Source organism: Eurytemora carolleeae, unplaced genomic scaffold (assembly GCF_000591075.1).
Source record: "Eurytemora carolleeae unplaced genomic scaffold, Eaff_2.0 scaffold113, whole genome shotgun sequence".
Taxonomy (NCBI): domain Eukaryota; kingdom Metazoa; phylum Arthropoda; class Copepoda; order Calanoida; family Temoridae; genus Eurytemora; species Eurytemora carolleeae.
Genome location: NW_019396138.1, coordinates 599,400 through 624,558, shown reverse-complemented (window position 1 = coordinate 624,558; position 25,159 = coordinate 599,400). Strand labels below are relative to the sequence as shown.

At 34.5% G+C, this 25,159-nt stretch overlaps 1 protein-coding gene across 1 annotated transcript; it reads right to left on the bottom strand.

The window, feature by feature from the left end:
- Positions 1-3,842: 3,842 nt before the first annotated feature.
- On the bottom strand, positions 3,843-23,654 carry LOC111696059 (integrin alpha-PS1). Its single transcript, XM_023465582.1, has 4 exons — positions 23,130-23,654; positions 10,525-11,634; positions 8,406-8,737; positions 3,843-6,982 (listed from the first exon to the last, which is right to left on the bottom strand). Exons 1-4 carry the CDS (start codon positions 23,524-23,526, stop codon positions 5,324-5,326), a joined length of 3,498 nt encoding a protein of 1,165 aa, XP_023321350.1. The 5' UTR covers positions 23,527-23,654; the 3' UTR covers positions 3,843-5,323.
- Between the last annotated feature and the right edge of the window lie 1,505 nt (positions 23,655-25,159).

Below are 25,159 nucleotides of genomic sequence, written 5' to 3'. Positions count from 1 at the left end.
GGAGCACTTGAATGTTATCAATTTGTTATACAAGTTCTAAGTTGAGTGAGTTGACTTATATATGAAAAACTCTAGGCAACGCCGGGTTTTTAAGCTAGTATTACATATAAGAATTTATTGCGCGCTCACACAGCAGTTTTTTTAAGGGGGGGGGGCAAGTGGTCTCTTCCCCCTCCCATAGGATTTTTATGAAAAGGGTTAATAATGTTGGGTTGGTCAGCGAACATACTTAAATGACTTTTAAACGAGAAATGATAGAGCCTAGAAATAGAATAAAAAAACTGTTGAATAATTATCAAAACAAGATTATATGAAGACCTAGGAGAATATCAGGTTTCAATACTCTTTAATTAATTCTTGGGAAACTGTTGTGATGATATCATAATACTAATTATCTAACTTGCAAACTAGAAAACTCTTATTAATCAGTTTAGGAGAGCTAGCAGAATCAGGATATGTTTGAAACCACTAATATTAACAGAACTAAGGATAGGGGGGGGGTAGTGTTTTGTTTACTTTTAGTTGTGACGGTCATGGGCAGCTTATGATCTATGTAAACAATAACAAAGATTGTAAACAAGGCTACAAGCAGAGCAAAATGGCTGATTTTTGAAAATAATTCTTTATATCTATATATATATATAAAGTTGAAATCTCTGTTTGTCTGTTTGTTTGTCCGATCATAACTCAGGAATCCTTGTACCGATTTGCCTCAAATTTTTATTGGGGAACTCGATAGAGCCATGGGAATGTTTTTAGCTTAGTTTTGAGATTCTAAGTTGAGTGAATCCATTATTTAGGGAAAAATATCTTAACTCGTAATTCATGACCAAGCTCGGGTAAACGATGGAAGTAACTATAGATACTCTGAGCAACGCTGGGCCGGTCCTCAAGCTCGTATATATATATACATATATTTATACATATGCGGACAATGTATTGATTGTTTACAATATGATTTATACTATAGCTGACCTAACACGTCATAGTAGAATGCAAACAACCCTAGTTCTATATCTACATGGAAACCACTAAAAAAGCTGATGGAGAAGGATAACTGTATTCTCCTGTGGTGCAGTTTGATTGCAGTATCTGGGTCTAGAATATATCTTGTGCTCTAGGCTAGGATTATTACATTCCTTTAGTTTTCAGGTCACAGATATCCACTTTCTGAAAATTTAATTCTCCAAGAGAATATATAAAATATTAAGTAATTTATCATAAATTATCAACCAACCGGGGACTAAAGGAATTGAGTCTTTGTAACAAACTCTGATTTTCTGATGGTGTAAACCTTTGATATTTCAAACTTAGATTTTTTCATCTAACAGAATTCATATTTTGAAATATCTAAGGTCTACGGCATTGTACTACAAAGATATAGGAATAAGAAAATCATAGTTTGTGACAAAGTCTCATTTCCTTTCTATCCCGGCTAAACCTAACCTGGAACGTAAGGTAGACCTTTTTTTCTCAGGAAGGGGAGGAGTCTAGAAGAACAACGAAAGGACGGAGCCGAACGTTATCACCCCCCCCCCTTCATCTCCAGCTTTGGTAAGGGTATATTAAAGCAATTTACTCCCCTCTACCTAGATTTATTGATATATATTGCTATTATAGCCGTGAGCCTGACATCTACTTAAACACTTTAAAACTATTTTTATTAGTGTGCGCATCACATGCATATGCACTTTTAGATCTACAAACATCTGCCTATTACAACCTTAATATGTTGCATTGTCATATATTGTTGCAAAATACTAAAATACTAGATTTACAAGAGGGATTCGAAAATAACATTTATTGCTGTGTTCTCTTGTGCTGAAAAAATGCACTGTAAGTAATGTTGAAATTTTACCTTCTGCATTGCAAAACAGAATAACTGGGTTTTTTTTTACTTTAAAGGTTTTTGGTCTTTTAAAATGTTCTAAAAAAGTCTGAGAACTTTTAAAAATTTAAAAAATTTAAAAAAATTTTCTAAACATTTCCTTTCCTTAAAAAAAAACAATTTTCACCCTGGTAGAAAATATATGCAAAAATATGAACTAAATTCCTCGTAAAGGAATTTTTGCGACAAACTCAAATTTTCTTATCCCTTTATCTTGGCAACCAGATAGTGTAACGCTTAATTTGATATTTCAAGTTTAGACTATTTGATCCAACAAAATTTATATTTTGAAATATCAAAGGTCTCCGATTTTGGGTTGCAAAGATGTAGGGATTAGAAAAGCAGAGTTTGTGGCAAAAACCCAATTCATTTGGTCTTAGGATACACACAAATATTGCAAAGTTTGTTAAAAGCAAACTTTTACAGAATACAGTTTTGAAGTGTTGACACCTTCGAAGTTCACAGTATTTGTGTGGTGCTTTTTAAAAGTTCATAAACCTTATTTCCTTTCACTAATTAGGACTAATAGAACTAGTTTTATTAAAACTATAATTAATAAGCTGACCTTTTCTGAGCAGGATCAAAAGCTCACCAAAGTTTCAGTAGAAGTAAATATTTCCATTTAGTGATAGCGCCTATTGAAGGTTTCATAACATCGGATAATGAGCTAGATAGAAAGATAGATGTTATCACCAAATATTTCTATTTGTTCAGAATAGACATCAAACACATGACTAAACCCTGATTGGATCAGGCGCTAATGGACTCGGGAATCGGGATACAGAGTGGAAGGACGGACTTGTTTACATTGGTGTTTATTTACCTTCAACCAGTTCTTGAGCAGTCAAAATACGTCACATTATGGCCAATTTCTTAGACGCTCTACCATAGGTAGGACCATAGTCACACTATGGTTATTTTACCAGAGCAGTGTCTATAGATGTAAATAGATAGATACGACCTTATAGTTGTACCTATGGTTAAATGAATAAGAAATTGGCCATAAATGTACACAACCCCTACAGTAGTTAAACATGCCATAGATCTATAGGTAGAAGCCCAAAGAAGTTACGTGTGCATGCCGCGTTGAAATACAAGACAGAGCGAGGGACTGTTCTAGCCGCGGCGCTCGGCCCCCTAGTCTGTCCTGGCCGCAGTGCTTGACCCAGAAGGTGTTAACCAACCCTAACCCTAAAATATCTACTAATCTTTCTCTTCTTGTTATTCAACGCGGCAAGTGCACGCAACTTCCTTGGGCAGCTGCCAGATCTTTAGTATATATGCCCTGGCTTTTATCGGAATTAACTTTTTCTAGATATCCCCTTTATTAAATGCCATCCATTAAAATGTAATGAATATTTTATAGTATGTAGTATCCGAAATAAGTCCGTTTTAAAATTCTGACATAATTAGCCTTTTTAATACAAAACCGGATTTTCCTTTCGATTATGTTGAGTTGTTTTCGTTTTTGTTTTGAAATTAACAGTAGACAACATAAATATATGTATTTACATGAATGAGAAAATATTATTTTTGTATAATTAGCTCTGGGACCGTGGGATTGTTTTACAGTAAACTTGCAAACTTTAGCTTTCCCGCGTTTAACCCTGAAAAGGTTTGAGGAGCGGGGGGTTTTTGCTCTAGCTTTTCTTATTTTCTACATTATCACCTTAAAACATCAGAACATTTCCGAAATATTAATTTAAAGGATTATTTGTGAACAAAAAGTATTTTTAAAGGCATAGGGTAGGGTATAGAACGCTCGGTGTCTAAAAAACATCTAAAATACCCCATAACTCTTTTTTAAAACATCCCTAGCGCCCCAACCATTAAAGTAAGCTGGCCTTGAAAAATTGCCCCCCTCCCCTCCCTCGATTCAGACCACAGACCCTCAGCCTTTTTAGGGTTAAATAAATATACAAAATCTAGATTATGGAACTAAAAGCTAGACATATATTATAGACATATTTATTAAAAATTTAATACATACATACATTTACTTATATATGTATAATCACGACTGTTAAGTGGTTTTACAATCATGGAGAATGCATACAATATACAATATACAATATACATGACTTGTTACTGAATGAATGTCGAAGCATTGAAATCTTTTTATCATAACTTTTTCAACGAACTGTCATCAACCATTAATGGAATATCCATGGTAATCAATATTTTCTCTAGTTTCTTAATCCTACATCCCTCTTGGTTTAAACACTTCCCTCCCTTTATCTCTCCATTCTGAATTTATAACCTAACATTATCATAATCATCCTATACCTCCATTCTTTCCAAACTCAACTATAAACATTCAAACCTCCATTAGTTCAATCGAACATTCACCATATTTGTAATCCAAACTTAACTTTAAACATTCAAACCTCCATTAGTTCAATCGAACATCCACCATATTTATAATCCAAACTCAACTATAAACATTCAAACCTCCATTAGTTCAATCGAACATTCACAATATTTATAATCCAAACTCAACTATAAACATTCAAACCTCCATTAGTTCAATCGAACATTCACCATATTTATAATCCAAACTCAACCATGAACATTAAAACATCCATTCCTTAAAATCCAAGCTTCAATTTAACCCTCCATTTTTTCAAAACAAACTCCACTGTAAATAAAAAAAACTTTCTTGAAAATAATATCTAATGAACACGCCATTTAGTTCTAATCCTTTATCATACAATTCCTCAACCTCATATTTAACCCTTAACCTCCACTATTACCAACTTCTCCAACCTCAGCCCTGCTGGCTAATTACACACTACATGAACCTGTGCCTAATTTTAAGGTTCTAGGAATAATGAATGATTAATGAATATTACACTAATGGATGAGAGCTGAACCAAACCTGACAAATGGGGAAATTCTTCAACTTTGTTGAACACTGGTTCAAAGTCGAATTCAAAAAACCCTGAATTCACGGCTAGCTTTAAAAGATGCATTTTCATATTATTAAAAAAAAAGACATGAAAGCTAAATTTCTTACAAAAAATCACACATTAAATTTTGTATTTGATCCGACATGTATCTTATATTTGAAAGACGGTTTTATTTTAGCCCCTATTAATCATTTTGAGTTAAAGAAATAATGAATAATTACTATTGAATTATAAAATGAATTATTAACGGTGGAAAGCAGCTGTCTCGTTGAAAGCCCTTTTAAAAACAAAGATAAAATTTTATAAAACTGTAAAAATATTTTGAATTAGAATATGACGGAGCACCCCCCTGTATCTTGTTTACTGGTAAATATCTGGGCATGAATTGAATGAATAGGTTTGTAAAGGAGAGAAACCGGTGAGGTTTACCCCTCAGCAGGGTTTCTACGGATCCTACACCTGCCCCTCATATATCCGTCTCAGATCTCATTTCCTCTACTAATAAATTTATTTGATTTCTTCATGTCTACATATCACCGTTTAACTTGACCTTTTCATAATTTGCCGACACCATGAAATCTGTGTCGTCGTCGACAAGTCTTTGTCTCGTAAAGAATCCAAGTTTGCCGAGGATAAGGATTATAATGACTAGAACTAGTAATCCAGCAGCTGCTGATACGACATAAATCCACCAATCCAAACTTTGAACTGGTTCCAGCTGTCGGTCAGGAAGAGCTAGGGTTAGTATCGACTCAATATCGTTGGATAGATCCTGAGTATAAACAGAGTCTATGATCACAGATGATTTAGAAAATATTTCCACTTTATCAATGTTTGAATAGTCCTCGACTAGAGTAGAGTTCCATAATCTTGATCTAATCTCTAGCGTGATACTGTCTCTAGCAGCTAGGTTATATACCTGACAAGTCACTGTTATACACTTTGCTGTACCCAGCTCACAATCAAGCCGAACCACAAGCTCTCCGGGATCCTCAGGGTTTGATCCTCGAATACGAAGCGGAGCAACTATATGCTCTATCTCTCTTCTCCTCCTTACTTTGGTTTCTGATAACAGGTCTAATTCAGATTGGAATTTCTCATCTATAAAAATGTCAATTTGGCTGTTTTTAAACTCTTTTGCATTCCCACGACCTGATCTAGATTCACGATATCCCGAGCTCTCGCTCTTAGAGGTTAGGTTGAGAGGATTGGGTTTGAACCCGGGAGGCAAGGAGCAATCTCCCCGTCCGTTCCTTAACAAAGGATGCTCCGTCAAGTAAAGAAGCCATTTCCCCTGAGGCTTATTATTCTCAACTTGAAACGGCCATTTTATCTTGATTGTAACAACATCTACCTCACTAGGACCGTAGTTAGTGACTAGATATCTATGTTGAACTAAAGGACCAATCTCCGATACATCCTTGAGAGCTGATTCTCCTCTAACAGTTCCACCGTAGAACACTGTTCCAGGCAATCCTCGTCCGGTTATTTTAAGCTCAGCTCTTCTCACAATCAGACAGTGAAGGAAGGTACTGGAGTCTACTACAAGCTCACTTGTTGTGTTAACAGTGAAATCGAAACGTATCAAGGTGTCATTGATCACACTGTTTGGTGTAAACCGTAACTGAAGATTTATTGAGTTTATTCCTTTCTCACTCTGACCCTTGAACGGGTTGCCCAGGTTGAATGTAAGACAGGTTGAGTTAATTATACGGATATTATTAGCATCAGATACATTTCCTAGTCCTACATACGATATGGAGTCAGGAAACACTAAATCTAGTTTGGCTTCATAGGCTGCCTCTCCAAGGTTCTGAACGTTTACGTCCAGGACGAATTGATTATCCGGGATTGCACCTAGTTCTAGTTCATACATCCCGTCCTTACTCCTGGTTAATTCACCCTGTTTATCTAGTAGTGTGGGTTTCACGATTAATTGTGCTTGGCAGAGTTCATCTGCTCCGCAGTTCTTCTGGAACTTGGCGTAGAAAGTTCTCAACGCCTGCTGCTGATTCAAGATCGGATACTTGTCTATATTAACTATAGGATCTCCTAGATCATACCTAGCTCTAGGTTCCTCCTGGACTAGGGTATAAGAGAGGGAAAACTTGACAGGTGTCTGTAGATCTGTCTGTGTGTTTGAAAGATATCCCAGGATTGTAGTACAGTACTCCCTCTCATCCTCCTATAGATTAAGATCTTATCTTGACAAGCCACCAATTAAACTTTACAGATATATACCTTGTTATCACTCCTAATTACTTTAATTATATTGATGTAAATCACACCTGTTAAAGTAAACAAATGTGTTTGTATATATATAAAATTTATAGTATAAATATAAAATATGATAAAAACATAGAACCTTTTGAACATTTATGAATGTTTCTTACACTAAAATATCTTAATTTCGACGTTTCCCAATGTTCGAATAAACACTGTTCACTGTACAGAGGGACTTTTTACCAATATCAAAACTTGTTCGAAAACAACTTTGCTTGCAAGGTTTAGTTGAAAATATAGTTGTAATAGAATTTTACAGAATTCATAGTTTGAAATATCTAAGTTCTACGACATTGGGTTGCAAAGATATATAGATTAATAAATCAGAGTTTGCAGCAAAGACTCAATTCCAAAATCACAATAAATAATTGTTTTGACCACAATTATGTACAATGTATAATGTACAATACTGTAAATATATTAATTCGAATAAAATCTTAAATGCATAAACATCAAACACTTAAGATGAAAATGAGGGTTCCCCTCACCACTCAAGCTTAAATATCCCAGACTTATCTAAACAGACGGCTCATTACTCTACTCTAATAGTTTATACTTGATGGTAAACTCTGTCTAAATGTGATCCTATCAAAACAAATACTGGGTGGTAAACAAGTAGATAACTCCAGAGTAATTACACAAACAATCTTTTTTTATTCATAGAGTTGCTCCTGACTGATTATCATACTTCTTATCAATACTAGATTGGAAACTTATCTTTTTCCCAAAACTAAGTTTTCCAGATGTAAGGAAACCCACTAAACTTACAATTTTTAAATCAAACTATAAACATTCCCGTTGTTCTACCGAGTGCCCCAACCAAAGTTGGTCCAGGGCCGGGGTTCATAAGTTATGATCGAACATCGCAAAAAAAAGACAGACAAGCAGAGATTACTAGCTACTTTTATACATAAAGATACATTTACGTATCAACCTCGGGTACCATATATATCTATGCGTATATAATAACGCAGGGAATACCTTTTATATTTCAAGTTTTAACGAAAAGAATCTTAAAATGTTTAAAATCAGGCCTAGGTGTGGAATTTTATGACAACATGTTCACTGCGGATTTACATCTTCAAATTTTTCAGAAGGAAATTATAGAAAAAGAAAAACTACCGCCGGCCGCCGAAAAGTACTAAGCAAAACGAAGGAAGGTTTGCAACGTTATTCTTTTTGTTTTCAAATTAACCATTCATTAATGAACTAAATTTTACCCCTTGGTTTTACTGAATATGTATGTACGTGTTGTATTTACTGTTTAATGTACACTGTACATGAATTATATTTTTAACGTGTTTAAGGGCGGATAAGATTTATTCCTGAATGAAAAGATCATGTTCCACAATGTTCGTTCTGTTCTCAACCTGATCTTCACTACTCAACCGCATCCAAACCCTGGATACAGGTTTGTTAGGTTCAGCGATTATTTTGAACCTGATCATCATTCCTGAACCCACGTCCTGGGACTCAACATCGAAGCAAGCACTGAAGTGGAAGCAGGTGTACTGGGACTCTGGGTCCATGAAGCAGCCAGCCTGTCCCGGATCAACAGCCTGGAGCAGAGCATCCTCAACCCTGGTTGTAATATTGATGATAGGTCTGGATAGAAGGAGGTATACGGAGTTAGAATTGTAGGATCCAATCAACAAATCTAAAAATGAATAATTTGCGTTATTTTTGTGAAACTCAACTAAACATTCTACCCGTGTATCCTAGACTCATTATTCACAGAGCTTTGTTTCTGCTCAAGATAGATCGGGACTAACGGAGAGGTATCAGGGGAAAGGGGGGAAGAGGGGTGGGGTAAGGTTGAAATGTGAACGGTCCAAGCTTGCATAAATAACCTCCCAGTGTAAAATGGTTAAATTATGTAAATAAACGGTGACCTAAGGAAAATCCATCAGTGCAGAAATGTTGTTTAAAGGTTTCATTAATCTTCTATTCAGCAGCTTTATTACAAGGATAGAGGAGCTACACTCTACACAAGGGAGAAGTCATCCCACTAGAGTTTAAAGATTTAAAACTGCTTTGAGACTCAAGATTTTATCTGAGATGTCAGAAAAGGGTTGGATTTAATCCCTCAGGGGAATTTAAAAAAGCTTGGACGAGCTAAAATGAACTGAGCCTTAAAGCGAACACTTGACTATATCAGATAAACATCAGACTAAATGTTTTTAGACTCAAAATGTAAACCTAATCCAATTATCCCAAATCTAACCCCCCCCCCAAAAAAAAAAAAACGTTTACACTTAAGTCTCCCTAAAATGAATCTTCATACCATGTGTCTAAAAGAGATAAAAAACCGTTTACGTTGAAAATACCGATTGCTAGGACCAGGATTTAAGTTGTCTAGATCTTGTCTCTATGAAAAAACAAGTTTTTACTTTAAAAATGTTTCGAGAAGATTAAGTCGAACAAAGAATTTCAAGCATTGCATAGTCAATTAAAGAAGGTGTTCCATGCTCCCCATTTCCCGCTATTTTCTAGAAATAGTTACTTATTCAATTATCTATCATGAGCTCACACTGTTAACACAAAGAACAATCACTTAAACTACGTTGATTCGAAGTAAAAAACCGCGGACCCTATATAAAATACGAAAACTGGGAGTATAATACGCAAACTCAGAGTAAAATACGCGAACTCCATGTAAAATACGCGAATCTAGAGTAAAAAAAAGAGATCTATGGGGTAAAATACGCAAACTCGATGTAAAATACGCGAACCTGGATAAAAATGTGGCTTGGAAAAAACCCGAATGTAAAGCTCACTGATTTCCATGTAGTTGAATTTAATTTAGAGGTATTTAAAAAATAAAAAATAAATTGTACGAAAGTTACAAGAAGTAATATAAGAGGTTAAAGCCATAAGGTTTATAGCATGATTAATTTAATTCTTACTTTTGTGTTAGATTGGCGTGACAAGCTAAAGTTGCGTAAAACAATTAAATTCTCACATTTCAATGTTTATTTCAATGTTTATTTCTCTAATTTATAGTTTTGTCCAAGGAGATGCATGAGGAACTTTAATATGTTTGTTTACAGAAGTGTACAGTAGTTAAAAGTTAGTTAAAAATTTTATTTCAGCGATGTATTTTCTAAATAAAATTAGTTTTTAAAGATCTATAGTTTTGTAAATGTATGTATTTAGGAATGTATGTATACATATATTAGACAAAGTGGAATAAGCTTAGAATAAATAAATAATTGTAATTGTCAACATAAACATAAAAACCGTTGTTCTAAGTACCTTCACGCAATGTAAACAACTAAATATATATTTCTCAAATGAAATCAGATATTTTTTAAACCTGTGTTCAAGGTCTGCAGTAAACCACAGTCAATATAGAAACTCAGCTAAAACAGCCAGAACTAAACAGGTACGGAGAAATCTAAGATTATGGGAAACAAAATACCTAGAGCGCTATTTAAAACTTACCAGGATAATTGTTGTTATCAAGATCCATTCCTCCTGACAGACTAGAGCCGAAGGTTGAGAAGTTGGTCGGGACGGGAATATTTCCTGATGTCATGAAATCTCTAGCTTTGATTATCTGACTAGCAACATCAACAGCATTAACAACTCCTCTGCTCAACTTATACCCGGAAATACCTATTGATGATCCCAAAAAAATGTAAACAGCTCCCAAATCCTCGTATGGAGAACCAACGGCAAAATCGTCAAATCCGTCTTTGTTTATGTCTCCTAGGGCCGTCAGAGAAAGACCAAATTGGGATTCGTGAACGCTTCCGCGGATTTCGATGAAAAAATCACTTTTCAATGAACTTTCCTTGTTGATGTAAAGGAAAACTGATCCTCCCCCTGTTTTATGCTCTGTGAACGGAGCTCCGACCAACATATCATCTTTCCCGTCTCCGTTCACATCCAGGGTCTCCAGGCTGTAACCGAACCCGGCTCCGAAACTACCCCCGGATAATGTTTTTTGCTCTTGAACGACCAGCTGGGTCGAGATTGAGCTAGGAGCAAAGAAGTAAATTTCTCCCGAACCGGAACTTTTCTCCGTCTCAACATGTGGTGCTCCGGACACATAGTTTAATTCATCATCGAAATATTTGCCCGAGGTGACAGAAAGCCCCAGATGTCCGTGTTTTGTGAATTTCAGGTAATTGTCCTCATGTAGCGCTGTAGAATAACTTCCGGTGGTTCCGGTTCTCTGACCAAGAACGTTACCTCTCCAGGTTAGACACCCAGGCGCACCAAATAAAGCATAATCTTCATCTAAACTTTCACTGTTTACTCCGGGACTAGACTTGACCCAAGCTGACGAGGTACCAACTTGACAAACTCCAAACTTGGCGTGGTTGTCAAAATCATTAATGAGTTCAAGCTTTTTCCCACGTAGAGCCTCTCTCACTACCAGGACGTTTTTGGCACCAATACTTGTATCTTTTGGCATTGTTAGGTCGGACTGAAGGATATAACACATACCTAGCATAGCTCGTTTAGAATCTATTGGTTTATAAGTGAATTTATCTACATCTCTGACAGAGTATCTGTGAGCACATACAATCACCTTCCCTCCAGCACCTGAAAACAAACAGGGTTTAGAGTTTTTAGTTTTATCTTGTAACAAGGTGTCAATCCATTCTGATCAATGAAAGTAACACGAATTTGACATTTCAAATCTCACATTCAAATTGCATATACACATTAAGTTTTATAATCTCATTTTTTTAATAATGTTTCTAAAAAATTCTGTTTAGACCTTAAATAGAAACACAGTTTCGTAAACTTGGGTTTGTATATCGAAACTCTCTTAAATTTCCATCTCTAAAACTGTTTGATATTTTCACCTAAATGTATAATTGAGGTAAAGCTGGAAGGAGTGTATAATAGTACAGATGTTATAAGTTAAATGATATTTTAACCTTCCTTCGACACATGAAAACAATATACTTTATAAAAAATCCAACCTTTGTACCCTCGAACCTTCATTCTTTCAGAAATCAACGCTTAAAACGAATGTACAATCTTGTTCAAGATAACAGCGTTCTGGCACAAAATCAGATTTTATAATCCTTATATCTTTGCAACCCGATGTCGTAGACCTTTGATATGCTAAATGAAATGTCAAAAGTTTACATCATCAGATTGCAAAGATATACGGATTACAAATTTAAGTTTGTGCCAAGACCACTATTCTTAAGAAAACGAGAGAAAAAGTGTGAATTTGAGCCAGTTAAGTGTACTATCAGGGTAAAAGTAATTTATCAAGGAGGGCGGGGCGGAGGGGGGCGGGGCGAGGGGATTTACAAGCATAATTTTTGTCCAAACAATTTTCTATTCATGTCAGGGACAATAAAGGATCTTTTGTTGAAGAAGATTTAAACTGATCTTTACCCTGTTGGAGACCACCAACCCACAGTCATTCAAACATCATTAAACTTAAACAATTCTTTAACCGATTTATCAAAGTTTTTTATCCATGCCAATCCTTTCAAACCGGTTTTTGAATCGGCAATTAAAATTTTAAATTGTTTTGTCATAACTAATTAGTATCCTGGCTGTTCATGAATGAGTGAGAAATGAATATTTTTAACACAAATCTTGCATAAGCCTAGGCTGCCTTTATTTGAGCAGGATACAAGGTTTGAATATCTAATTTGATACGTTTTGCTAATTTTACAAACATGCAAACTCTGGTTATTTGCAAATTTTCTACTGAATAATTTGCTTGACTCATGATGAATTTTAATGAAAAATTTAACCTTCTCTCTAGTACCAGCCAGAAAGAAGTCAATGAAGTATTTCTAGTTGCGTGCGAAGAGAATGAAAAACCCAACTAACGAAAAAATTTTGTGAACTACCTTTCCCTACGTAACCCAACCTATGAGACACCCCCCCCCAACGCCTGAAAACTATGTGTTTTTTGTAACCCCTAAGTACGTTTCGAGTAAAAAAAATATTTTGATTTTGTTTTCTAATTTTGGATTCTATATTGCATGGTTGCGGTAAAAATTAAGTTTTTATCTTTGATAAGACATTTTTGTCTTGTTTTGATGCTTAGAAATTCATCAAGTAACAGCTCATTGAACACAAAGGATTGTTTATGTCAGACCTCCCCCAAAGTTTTTTATCCATGCCAATCCTTTCAAACCGGTTTTTGAATCGGCAATTCTAGAGTAAAAAAAAAGAGATCTATGGGGTAAAATACGCAAACTCGTATATATAGACAGAAATAGATTCAGATAGAAGATATATAGACAGAAATAGATTTTGATAGAAAATATATAGACAGAAATAGATCCAGATAGAAAATAAATAGACAGAAATAAATCATTATAGAAAATATATAGACAGAAATAGACAAAGATGCAGAAAAAAAACAGACAAAGATAAAAATAGATGCAGAGTAGAAAGAAAAAGATACAGATAGAAAATATATAGATAGAAAATAGATAAACAGAAATAGATGTAGGATAAAGATAGATACAAAAGTTGCAATTTATACAAATAAATTAATCATATGTGAAAAGAAAAAGATAAAGATGCAGAAATGAGAAAAAAAGAAAATGAGAGGTGTTTGATCTGAGCAATATTTGAGAGTTTTAGCTTGAAGGCTGAAGAGAGAATCAGGAAGAAAATGAAAAGCTGAGATACATCAATTGCAGTACTCTTCTCAAGTATGGAGCTAGTGACATGATAATTCATACAATGATGTCAGATCAAAATATCCGTGCGGCCTGCATCGATGCAAAGCAACAATATTTTTTGCAATAAGTACTTCAAAAAAGGAAAGGGAAAAACAGAAATGCATAAATTTTATGTTTTTTTTATGGAACAGCTTTAAATTGAATGACGTAATGGTGAGCTGGAAACTGAGATTTTAATATGCACGATGTAAAATTGTAAAGTTTATGTGTACTTACAAAAGAATTGAAATACAATATAGTATGAAAGAAACTCAAAGACTTGAAAAGAAAATATAGTTTAAAGAAAGAGAATCAAGATTAAAATAAACTTATTAAATATTAAAAAATTTCAAAATAAATGCCCTCCTTCTCTTCTCTTCAAACACTCATTTCCCCCTCCCATCCCCTTCAATTCAAACAATGATGCACCACTCCCCCATCCCCTTCAGACAATGATGTCTTACTACCATCCCCTTCAGACAATGATGTCCCATTCCCATCCCCTTCAATCAATTATGTCCCCCTCTCCCCATTCAAAGAGTGATGTCCCATTCCCATCCACCTTCAATCAATTGTGTCCCCCTCTCCCCATTCAAACAGTGATGTCCCATTCCCATCCCCTTAATAATTATGTCCCTCCTCTCCCCCTTAACAGTGATGTCTCCTCTCATCCCTTTCAAACACCAATGCCCTCCTCCCCCTCCTCCCCCATGTACTAGGTTCACCCCACACATCACCTCCTAAAGATCAAAGCAAATTATAGAGCACCAGAACCTTTCAATTCTTTTGGGCGAGAGAAAAATGTTTTGTATAATGGTTCAATTACAGTTTTATCTCAGAGATCAAAGCCGAGAAACTTTACAGAAGGGTTTGCTGAAAATTAGTTTTTTTTAAGCGGGCGCGGGTTCTGGATTACTAAAAAAACTTCATGCAATCATGTTTAATGGCCGTATTTGATTTAACCGGACTAAAGATGAATATTTTTCATGAATGATCTGTAGTTAAATTCTAAACAGACAATCTATTTCTTCAAGGAGATATTAAATCTAGATCCCTGCACGATTAAGTAAGAGGTTGTATATTATTTGTAAGATGGTATCAGGGTTGTGTGTAGACAGGTCGGGATTGGATTCAAATTCTGCAAGATTTTAACCAGACAAAGAACTAGTATATAGTTTGTGTATATATTAGAATTCAAATCTTCAAACCTAAACTCTGCTTTATCCGACACAAAACACCGACAAAACCAACACTTCGATTAGAAAAACATAACCTTTTAAGCTGACAGGTTGGACTCTTTGGTTTAGAAGATATTTCAAGAGAAGAAATTTTAGAAACTAGTTTAAATCGGTTTAACTGTTGAAATCGGCGAACTGTATTCTCATCTTAAAAGGAATTGAGTTTTTATCACAAATTCTAATTTTCTAATTCCTATTCCACTTTGGAAACATAATTACTCGTTTAAAGACTAGGGGTTAAAATATCGATCTCCCTCTTCTCTTATATTCTAAATCCTTCTCTGATGTCAATCTTCGTTAAAAACTCGAATCCTGCACCCCAACCCTTCTACCCTTATAATTCTCCTAACCCTTTAATAAAATCTGTCAAGTAAATTCACAATAATAGTTCTATTTGCTTTTTTTTACTACAGGGTTACCCACAATGGATGAGACTGAAGAGACGACTGTAGGAATCTTTTTAAAGTCCCTTTTCTTACATTTATAGGCCAAAACTAACCTCGTTCTTTGCTTAATTATTTAGTAAATAACAAAAATACTAAATTGAAGGAAGAACCCCAAAATCAAGCTTCAAATCCTCATATTACATTCTTATCCTTTGTGGGTATAACTAGGGTAACACTATAATTGCAACAGTTTTAGATACGTTTCTTCGCCTTATTATAAACCTTTGAGAAGGATTATAGAAGGATTTAACAAAACGAATGGAATCCACCTTCATCCTCTCCTTCATTTTATAACTATTCAGCCAATGAGAACTCAATTATTTTCACAGAAAACAAAGAAACTTCTTAACTTACATACACCGGCTCTCGCACATATACATCCGTATAGCTAAACACTTTGAAATGAAAAATTACAGGATTTTTAAATATTTTTTAATCCGTTATTATCTTTTTTTCTTTCTACTGGTCTTTTTCTTTCTTTTTTGTTTGTTACTGTATATTTAGGTCTATAAGCTGTCTACTTATATCATGTATCTATCTATCAATTTATCTGTCTGTAATACAGCTTTCTATAATTTCATCTCTCTGTAATACAGTGAGTAGTGAATGCATCGGTTCAGATAATTTAACAAATCAATGAGTGAATGTTGTTCTCAATTTGTATACAGTATACATATGTATGTATATGTACACTTTACTATTTACTTTATTTACTTACAATATATACATATACACAATTTACAGTACTTTACTGTCAGTTACTGTACAGTTTACATTCAAATTAAGTTTATCTTAATTAAATCATGAACTGATTGCAATTGTACATAGTTAACCCAGTATACATATGTATTGAACAAAGAAATATTTAAATCTACCCAAGATCTGACTTTTAGAGATATCCTATTTCGACCCTTTAGATACAAAATATAAACTACATCATGACTAAAAACTGACCTTATAGGGCAAAACTTTAGTATTGAATATTCGGCTAAGCCTGGAAATCCCAGGCTTAGCTGGTATCGCATGGGTAAAACTGATGTGCGACACGAGCGACACCGGCTAACATAGGAATCCTAGACTTATATGGTATCGCATAGGGAAAACTGATGCACGATACCGGCCAACATAGGAATCCTAGGCTTATATGGTATCGCATGGGTAAAACTGATGCACGATACCGGCCAGCATATGAATCCTAGGCTTATGCGGTATCACTTGGGGAAAACTGATGCACGACACCGGTTATCATATTTAGGAATTCTAGGCGCTTAGCCGCTTAAACAGGGAAAACTTATGCACGACGCCGACCAACGTAGGAATTTTAGGCTGATAGCCGGTATCACTTGGGGAAAACTTTCGTACGACATCGACTCACCAACACAAAAGTTTAGCCCTCAGATTAATTAAGTAATAAAACAAATTCTGGATGTTTTTTAATATAACCTGTGCTTGCTTATAAAGGCTAGGAAATAAAAATATAAAACATCTCATGTTAAAAACAATCCAATCAACGAAGTTCCATCCTAATTAATTTGCAGCTGGAATTAAAAGAATAAAGATAATCAAACTTTTATTATATTATATATCTACACAAGTTCTTGTCTCTCTCCATCAAACCGTCTCTAGACCTAGCTCACAGATCATAGGGAGTAAAAACATTCCAACTCATATGCTCCAGGTCTAGGTTGAGCAGAGAGACGGATTAGTTCTCATGATATGAACACAAGATTGAAACGAAGATGAACTAGGACGGAATGATCTGAGAACATCTTTATTATTTACAACAGGGCAAAGTTGGGGGGGGGGGGGGCAAGGGGCAGCACTGTACTTAAATTGATAGTACAAGGTACATACTTTTCAGTCAAAGTACAAGATATTTATTCAATCGACCCTTAGGGGCACAGCAAAATAAAATTGTATATTAATCCTTACTAAATCCCAAATCAAGTTTACTTGGCTACAATTTATGCTTAAACCTACATAAAATACAGCATACATAGGTGTAAATAGATGTAAATACAATTTACATTTAGTTTTTGATGTTGAACTAATATCTATCAATGAAGTATTTAATGCAGAATATGTAGAATAACTAATTCTAACACATGTTGGAGATGAATTTAACCCATTTATAATATTATTTGGCACACTAAGTTAAACATCTGATATTAGATATTTACATATTTATACAACATGATGATACTCATTATCAAGATTATTATCTAAACTTGAACCAGCATATTTTCCGCTCATCATATCCTAGTATTCTATGGCTCGAGGGAGAGAAAGAGGGTTTGCCGGAGATAATCAGATATTTTAAACCTTAGGTGTTAGAGCTAGCTGTTCAGTATTCAGGGATCATGAAGAGGGGGGGGGGGGGTCAGGCAATGAATTCTAATGCAGAATTGATCGAAGAATCAATTTTATTTTAGACAGTCCCAGGGACATACTCAGCTAGATTTAAAATTCAGTGATGGTGATGGACCAAACCTCTGTAGAGTAAAAAAGTAGATGTTAGTTCCACATTCCGGGAGACAGGATCTAGAGATCCTATCAGAGATTTCCCGGAGATATACTGGAGCCAGCTATCAGAGATCCTGGAGACAGTTATCAAAGATATCATGGAGACAGCTATCAGAGATCCTGGAGACAGTTATCAGAGATATCCTGGAGACAGTTATCAGAGATATCCTGGAGTCATATATTAGAGACCCTGGAGACAGCTATCAGAGATATCATGGAGACAATTATCAGAGATATCCTGGAGACAGTTATCAGAGATATCCTGGAGACATATATTAGACACCCTGGAGACAGCTATCAGAGATCCTGGAGACAGCTATCAGAGATATCCTGGAGACAATTATCAGAGATATCCTGGAGACAGCTATCAGAGATCCTGGAGACTGCTCTCAGAGATCCTGGAGACAGCTCTCAGAGATCCTGGAGACGGTTATCAGAGATATCCTGGAGACATATATTAGAGACCCTGGAGACAGCTATAAGAGATTTCCTGGAGAAAGATATCAGAGATCTTGGAGACAGGAGATATCCCGAAGTCAGTATTTTATATCCTGTGATAGTATACCCTACAAGAAAACCTTTAATTAGGTTAAGCATTGATCCTCAAATTTAAAAGAGCCCACATTGGCTATCGAGATCAAGCCTTTAAAATTAACAACATTAACACACAAGTTCTGATCTTTGGACACAGTTAATAGAAAACTTTGTTATAGACAGTTATCAGAGATGTTTTTTTTACCAATCACTTGATAAAATCCACCATCTTTTTATTTATTAAATCTTTCGTAAACATATTTTTTCATTATTTCCGAAAAAAATGTAAATAGTTAGTGTTTCACAAAAGAAAGAAAGGAACGATTTAAACCTAATTTACAAAACAAAAAGGACTGAACAAAGTAGCTGCATAGAAGCAGTAGTAGTGTATTGGATTCACAATGAACGAAATGAGACATGAGGAGCAGCTGAAACTTGAATGAAATGACAACAAGAAATTTGATATTTTTCTTCTCATCTAGACAGTCCACCCTCCCCCCATTCCACGTTTACCCGCCCCTCTCTAACATCCATCTCGTTACACCCTACCTCTCATCTATTCAGTCCTACCATCCATTTCTCACATTTGTCCAGTTGTTTTCCAAATTTTTTTACATCTATTTAGCCATATTCCTATTCTCAATCATCCATTCAGTTCCATTCAACAGTTTCATTCTCCGTCTCTCTCACGAATCCGGCAGTTCCATTACCTTTCCTTGTCATACATCCAGTTCCATTCCATTTCCTTGTCATTCATCAGTTCCATACCCTTTCCTTGTCATACATCCAGTACCATACCCTTTCCTTGTCATACATCCAGTTACATTACCTTTCCTTGTTTTAGATCCAGTTCCATTCCATTTCCTTGTCATTCATCCAGTTCCATACCCTTTCCTTGTCATACATCCAGTTCCATACCCTTTCCTTGTCATACATCCAGTTCCATTCCCTATCCCTCTCATCCATCTCATCCATCCATGTCTATTCCCAATCTCTCAAATCCAACCAGTTCTCTTCCCTGTTCCTTTCATCTATCAAATTTTCTTCCTCCTCACTGTCATCCATTCATTTTTTTAACCCTCTTTTTCATCCAACCAATTCCATTTTCCAACCCAGGTCTGAGAAAATGTATGATTGCACCTTATCATTCATCCTCTAACTTGAATAAGGTTAATCTAGTTGGAATATACATTAGATATTTCTAGATGTATACATACATATATTTCGTTTTAAACTTATGTTGATAGTTTTATGTCTTCCGTAAACTTTTCTCTAGTTTGTATGTAAACAAATAAGAAATTTTCATTTCTTATGTAAAATATATTTGTATATGTTAAAATGTATGTATAATGTATGTGAACGTTTGTCGATGTTTGTATGTATTTGTCTGTATAGATCTATGTTTAATTGTAATTTTCTGGGTCAGCATCTACTTTTTTCTCTGCTGTGTTAGAATGTAAAATTGCATGTGTTTGTTTTGTGTTTATATGTGATTGGGTGCGTTTATCTGCATTTGTGTGTGTTTTTATATATCTTTTTGTGTTTGTATGTGTTTGTCTGAATGTGTCATTATTTGCATCTGTTTGTGTTTCTTGTGTCTGTATGTGTTGGTGTTGTGTGTTAGCCTTTGTTTGTCTTTGTTTGTCTGTGTTTGGGTGTGTTTGTGTTTGTTTGTGTTTGTTTGTTTGTGTGTGTTGGTGTGTGTTTGTATGTTTTGGGGCGTGTTTGTGTGTGTTTGATGTATCTTTATGCTTTTGTCTCTGTTTGTCTGATAGATGTATAAAGAAATTGAGTATTGATCACAAACTCAAATTTTCTAACCCCTATATCTCAACAACCTGATGGCGTAAACATAAGATATTTTAAAGTTGGCTAATTTGATTCAACAGAATTCATAGTTTGAAATATCTAAGGTCTACGGAAATTGGGTTGCAAAGATATATGGATTAGAAAATCAGAGTTTGTGGCAAAAATACAGATTGGAATATTTAAATTCATATTTTAAAATGTCACTCTAACTAAACCTATATCCCCACACAGTATTCCCGATTTGAGAGAGAAAGCATGAAAAGTGTCAAAATTATGAAATATTTTGGGGATTCTATATTTCACATGTTTTGCATTTTCATTCCTTAACGAAATATTTATGCTTGAACTAATAGAGATATAGATAGAGAGGAGATGAGAGAGAGGGAAAAATAATTTATTTTAAAAAGTTTGCAGTTTATATTTTGCAAAGGAAATAAACATTTGTCTCAAAGTCAAATTTTCTAATCCTTATTTTGAAATCCTACTGTTTTTTATGTACAGTTAAATGTTTTTATGTTTAGCTAGATGTTTGTAATTTTTTTGTATGTTTAGTTAGATGTTTGTGTGCATAGCTAAATGTTTGTATGTTTAGCTATATGTTTGTATGATATCTAGATGTTTGTATACATAGCTAGATGTGTGTATGTAAAGCTAGATGTTTATATATTTAGCAAGATGTTTGTATGTTTAACTAGATGTTTGTATGTTTAGCTAAATGTTTGTATGTTCAGCTAGATGTTTGTATGTATAGCTAGATGTTTGTATGTATAGCTAGATGTTTGTATTCTTAGCTAGATGTTTGTATGTATAGCTAGATGTTTGTATGTTTAATTAGATGTTTGTCTGTTTAGCTTAATGTTTGTATGTTCAGCTAAATGTTTGTTTGTATAGCTAGATGTTTGTATGTTTAGCTAGTTATTCATTATTTTATTTTTATATGTATTTTTAAGTATTTTGTACATTAATATTTATATATTCAGACATTAACTAATTTTGCATAATTTATAAGATTGAAGATGATAAAGGGTATCTACTATCAATATCAAGATCTTAAACTAGCTCAGGGGGCATATTAGACCTGGCAGAAAATATACTACATATAATAACACATCTCATACGCGCGAAATAAAAACAAATATGTAAATAACCAATATTAAATCCAACCGAAGTCTTGCACATGTTGAAATGTGCATATATTTTACTAATGTACAAAAAGTCAACTATTCTGATTTAATAAAAGTCAACTATATGTCTGAATGTGTCATTATTTGCATCTGTTTGTGTTTCTTGTGTCTGTATGTGTTGGTGTTGTGTGTTAGCCTTTGTTTGTCTTTGTTTGTCTGTGTTTGGGTGTGTTTGTGTTTGTTTGTGTTTGTTTGTTTGTGTTCGGCTTGCCATCCCACATGAGGATAACCCTGATTTGAGTTAAATAATACTAGAACCCAGGTTCTAGTTTAAAATATAGTATTTAGTATCTAGAAAACACAAAACATGTTAAAATCAATTGTCAACCTAGTTTTAAGTAACACTTCATTTAAAAAGTTAATCGTCGGTTTAGAATCTTGAAAGGAGTAAATTTAAATATTTGCTTGCTCATTTTCATTGTTGAATTGCACAAACCAAGACAGAATGTTTTAAGCGTGAAAAAGTTTGATTGCACTTCTATTAAGTACTAGCTTGGGAACCCAGCGTTGCTTAGAAACTAAAGATTTGATAGAAAAGTCAACCCACTAAACTTAGAACTTTTTAACAAACATTCCCGTTCTTTTTACAAAGTTCTAAAATAAAAATTTGAGGCAAATCTTGCCAGAGGTTCATGAGTTAGGATCGGACAAATAAAAAGAGATATAATAATAATAATAATAATAGATGGGGTAAAAATTTGTTGTTTCTTAAGGCACCAAAAAAGATCATTATTAATTTTTGAATTACAAAACTCTATTTTTTTTATGCTTCCTGTCTGAAGAATTAAAAAACTTATTGTAATACGATGAAAAAATCTAAAAGAAAGAATTCTAATAAAAGGGGCTCAGAATTCAGTTCCCCCCCCCCACAATCTTCCAACCACTCCCAAAAACCCCGGGGAGGGTAGTTGACAGAGGGTTTTTGTTGAATTAACTCTTGAAGGAGTGGAAATCACTACCTGTAGTTTACCAGGAATAAACAATCTTTAAATTCTAGTATTTTTGGTTTGATATCTTGGGTTGGGTCGGGAATGATTAAATATTCCCGAATAAGGAACAAATATGGATTGGAGAGAGAAAACAGATTTAAGATATTTATTTTCTTTAAACTTCAATTTTTTATAATCTTTTTTTAAAGCGTATTGTTTATTTTCAGGGATAATGAGTTTTAAAATTTAAAATATTCATTTTTGGTTTGTGTTGGTATTGGTACTTGACTTGAAAAATACTTTAATATTTCAAAAATTTAAAAGAATTTGACAAAAATGATTACCTCAACCCGGTCAAACTTTTCTCATCAAACCCAAGTAAATAGATTTTTGACAAAGAACTCCAAATGGAAAAAGAAATGTCATTTCCATTAAATTAATAATTTTATGTTATTTCAAAAATTATATTACAGTACAAAAAAAATGTATAGAATAATTTAAAATAAGTCCAGTGTCCAGTGCCCACTTCTATTCATTTAAATATATGTATAGATATATACACATATTACACGGTATACAGGATAACACTATATTCTTATATAACTACTCTTCGGGGTTTAGTGACACTCAGCTTAGAATAACAAGATTTATGGCATCTTGAAAATAATTTTAAACCCAATTCTTGTGAGAAAAAAAGGGTTTTCAACTTGGAATGTTAATATCATACCTTGAGAGTTGAGACTGACTCCGAGCCATTGATCCTCCTTTATCTCCGACGAAACCGGAGGTTTGAGCTGAGTTAGGTTTCCATCATAGATACCATAAAGTCTCCCACTATTATGTCTTCTCCCATCCGTCTCAACCTGCTCGCAGTCCCGGGTATACAGGGTTAACCCACATCTATACAATGCTCCGGATTTCTCCGTTCCAGGCTGAAGGTTTTTATCTTTAGGAGCTCCTACAAGGATCACTGGTTCTCCGTCTTTAATTATATGTTGTGCAACACTGTACCCAAAATAACTATCAGAGTAAACCCCGCCAAACTTGACTATAGGAGTTCTTGTGTCTAGATTAAATGCCTTAGAATAGTAGGAAAGAAGAAGGATCAGGAGAACCCGAGCCATCACTAATCCTCACGTTATCTATCAATATAAAGAATATTTGTATTTAAACTATGATTTTTCATGTTCACGCTCTTACTACTTTCTCCGCGGTCGCGACATTACTGAAGTCTGACTCTGAACTGAAGAAGATGCAGAATGCGGACGGACAATACTGGTGTCCCGGCCCGTCCCTGCTCTCTATCCTGCAAACTGTAGAAGTACCGGGCCCGGCCTATCCCTATCTGAACTACAACACGAACAACACTGCATTGACTCACAATACACTGATAAATTGACATTGAAACCAAAGCAGCTCTCAGTCCTGTCAAGTCCATTACACAAATTCTAATTTAAGTTTTTAGGATCATAAAAACATTTCTATGAAATCAAGACTGAAAAGAGACAGAGAAGGTTTTTGTGTTTTTGTGTTGTGTTAAAAGTACAAAGATGAATGTACTGTAAGCTCCGCGACCTTAAAAAGAAATCACTTTAATGTTGGTTTTATTAACAACAACATATTAAGATATACAGATAGACATATAAAGTTTATATCAACACATCCAGGCCCATAACTAGGAATTTTCAGGGGGGGGGGGGCAAAAAGTTTTTTTTTGGCATGGAAACCTCAAAAAAGGTCAAAATTAATGACCCGAGGCCTAAAAAACTGGATTTTCAGCTAAATACACATGTAGTTATTTTTAGATAGATATTTTGCCTTATTTGCAATATGTTTTCTTTCCTTTACAAGCTACTAGGGTCTAGGAGCTCTTAGGTTCTTTTTAATATTTCCATTTTAACCATTTAATCATTAAACTCTGGTTAGAATATATATTATGTTGAAATTTAGCAATAAATAAATGTAACACTGAAAAGAATAAGTTTCTCAAAATACAAAAAATTATTTTAAATCCTATCCTTTCTACATAAAGAAATAAAAATAACCAAATCATTCATTTCAGAAAGCCCTCATTTTTAAAAATTTTAAGTAAAAATCACCCTTTGCTCATAATATTGGTAACAAAAATAAGATTTCTCGCATATTTATTCCTTTTTTCTTTCTTTCATTCACTTTTCCTTCTTTTCATTTTTTCATTCTCTTCTTTTTTGTCTGAGATAATGTGCCCCACTGCAGCCCTGTGCCCCTAGGTGGGAAAAGGGGGGCACGTGCCCATGAACATATCTATGTTAAAAAACGTGCAAAAAGCGGAGAAATAGAAATTTATGACAACGAAATCGATCCTTCGATATTATGAATTCACGCATGGATTACTGACGAAGGATGAAACATAAATTGTCTCTCTTTGGTCGGCGTGTATAAAAAGTTAAGAATATTGTACTTGGTCCTTGTAACAAATTATATTATATCTGAAGAACTCAATATCAATGAACCCGCCAGGTGTTCTATGTTCTCATACTGATGTGATGCACATATGGCGATTTGATCGATTCTCCAGGATAGGTTGGAAATATGCTCCGAAATATCTATATTTGGGTGAATACCGCTGGTTTTATGCAAGTTCACATCAATCAAATTAATATCCCGGTCTCATAACCCAGAACTTCTTCAGTAAATCCTTTAAATAATATAACCTAGAGAGCACTGAGTTCATTCATATCTCAGCTCCTGTGGGAAAATTTTCTTTGCCCAAATGCT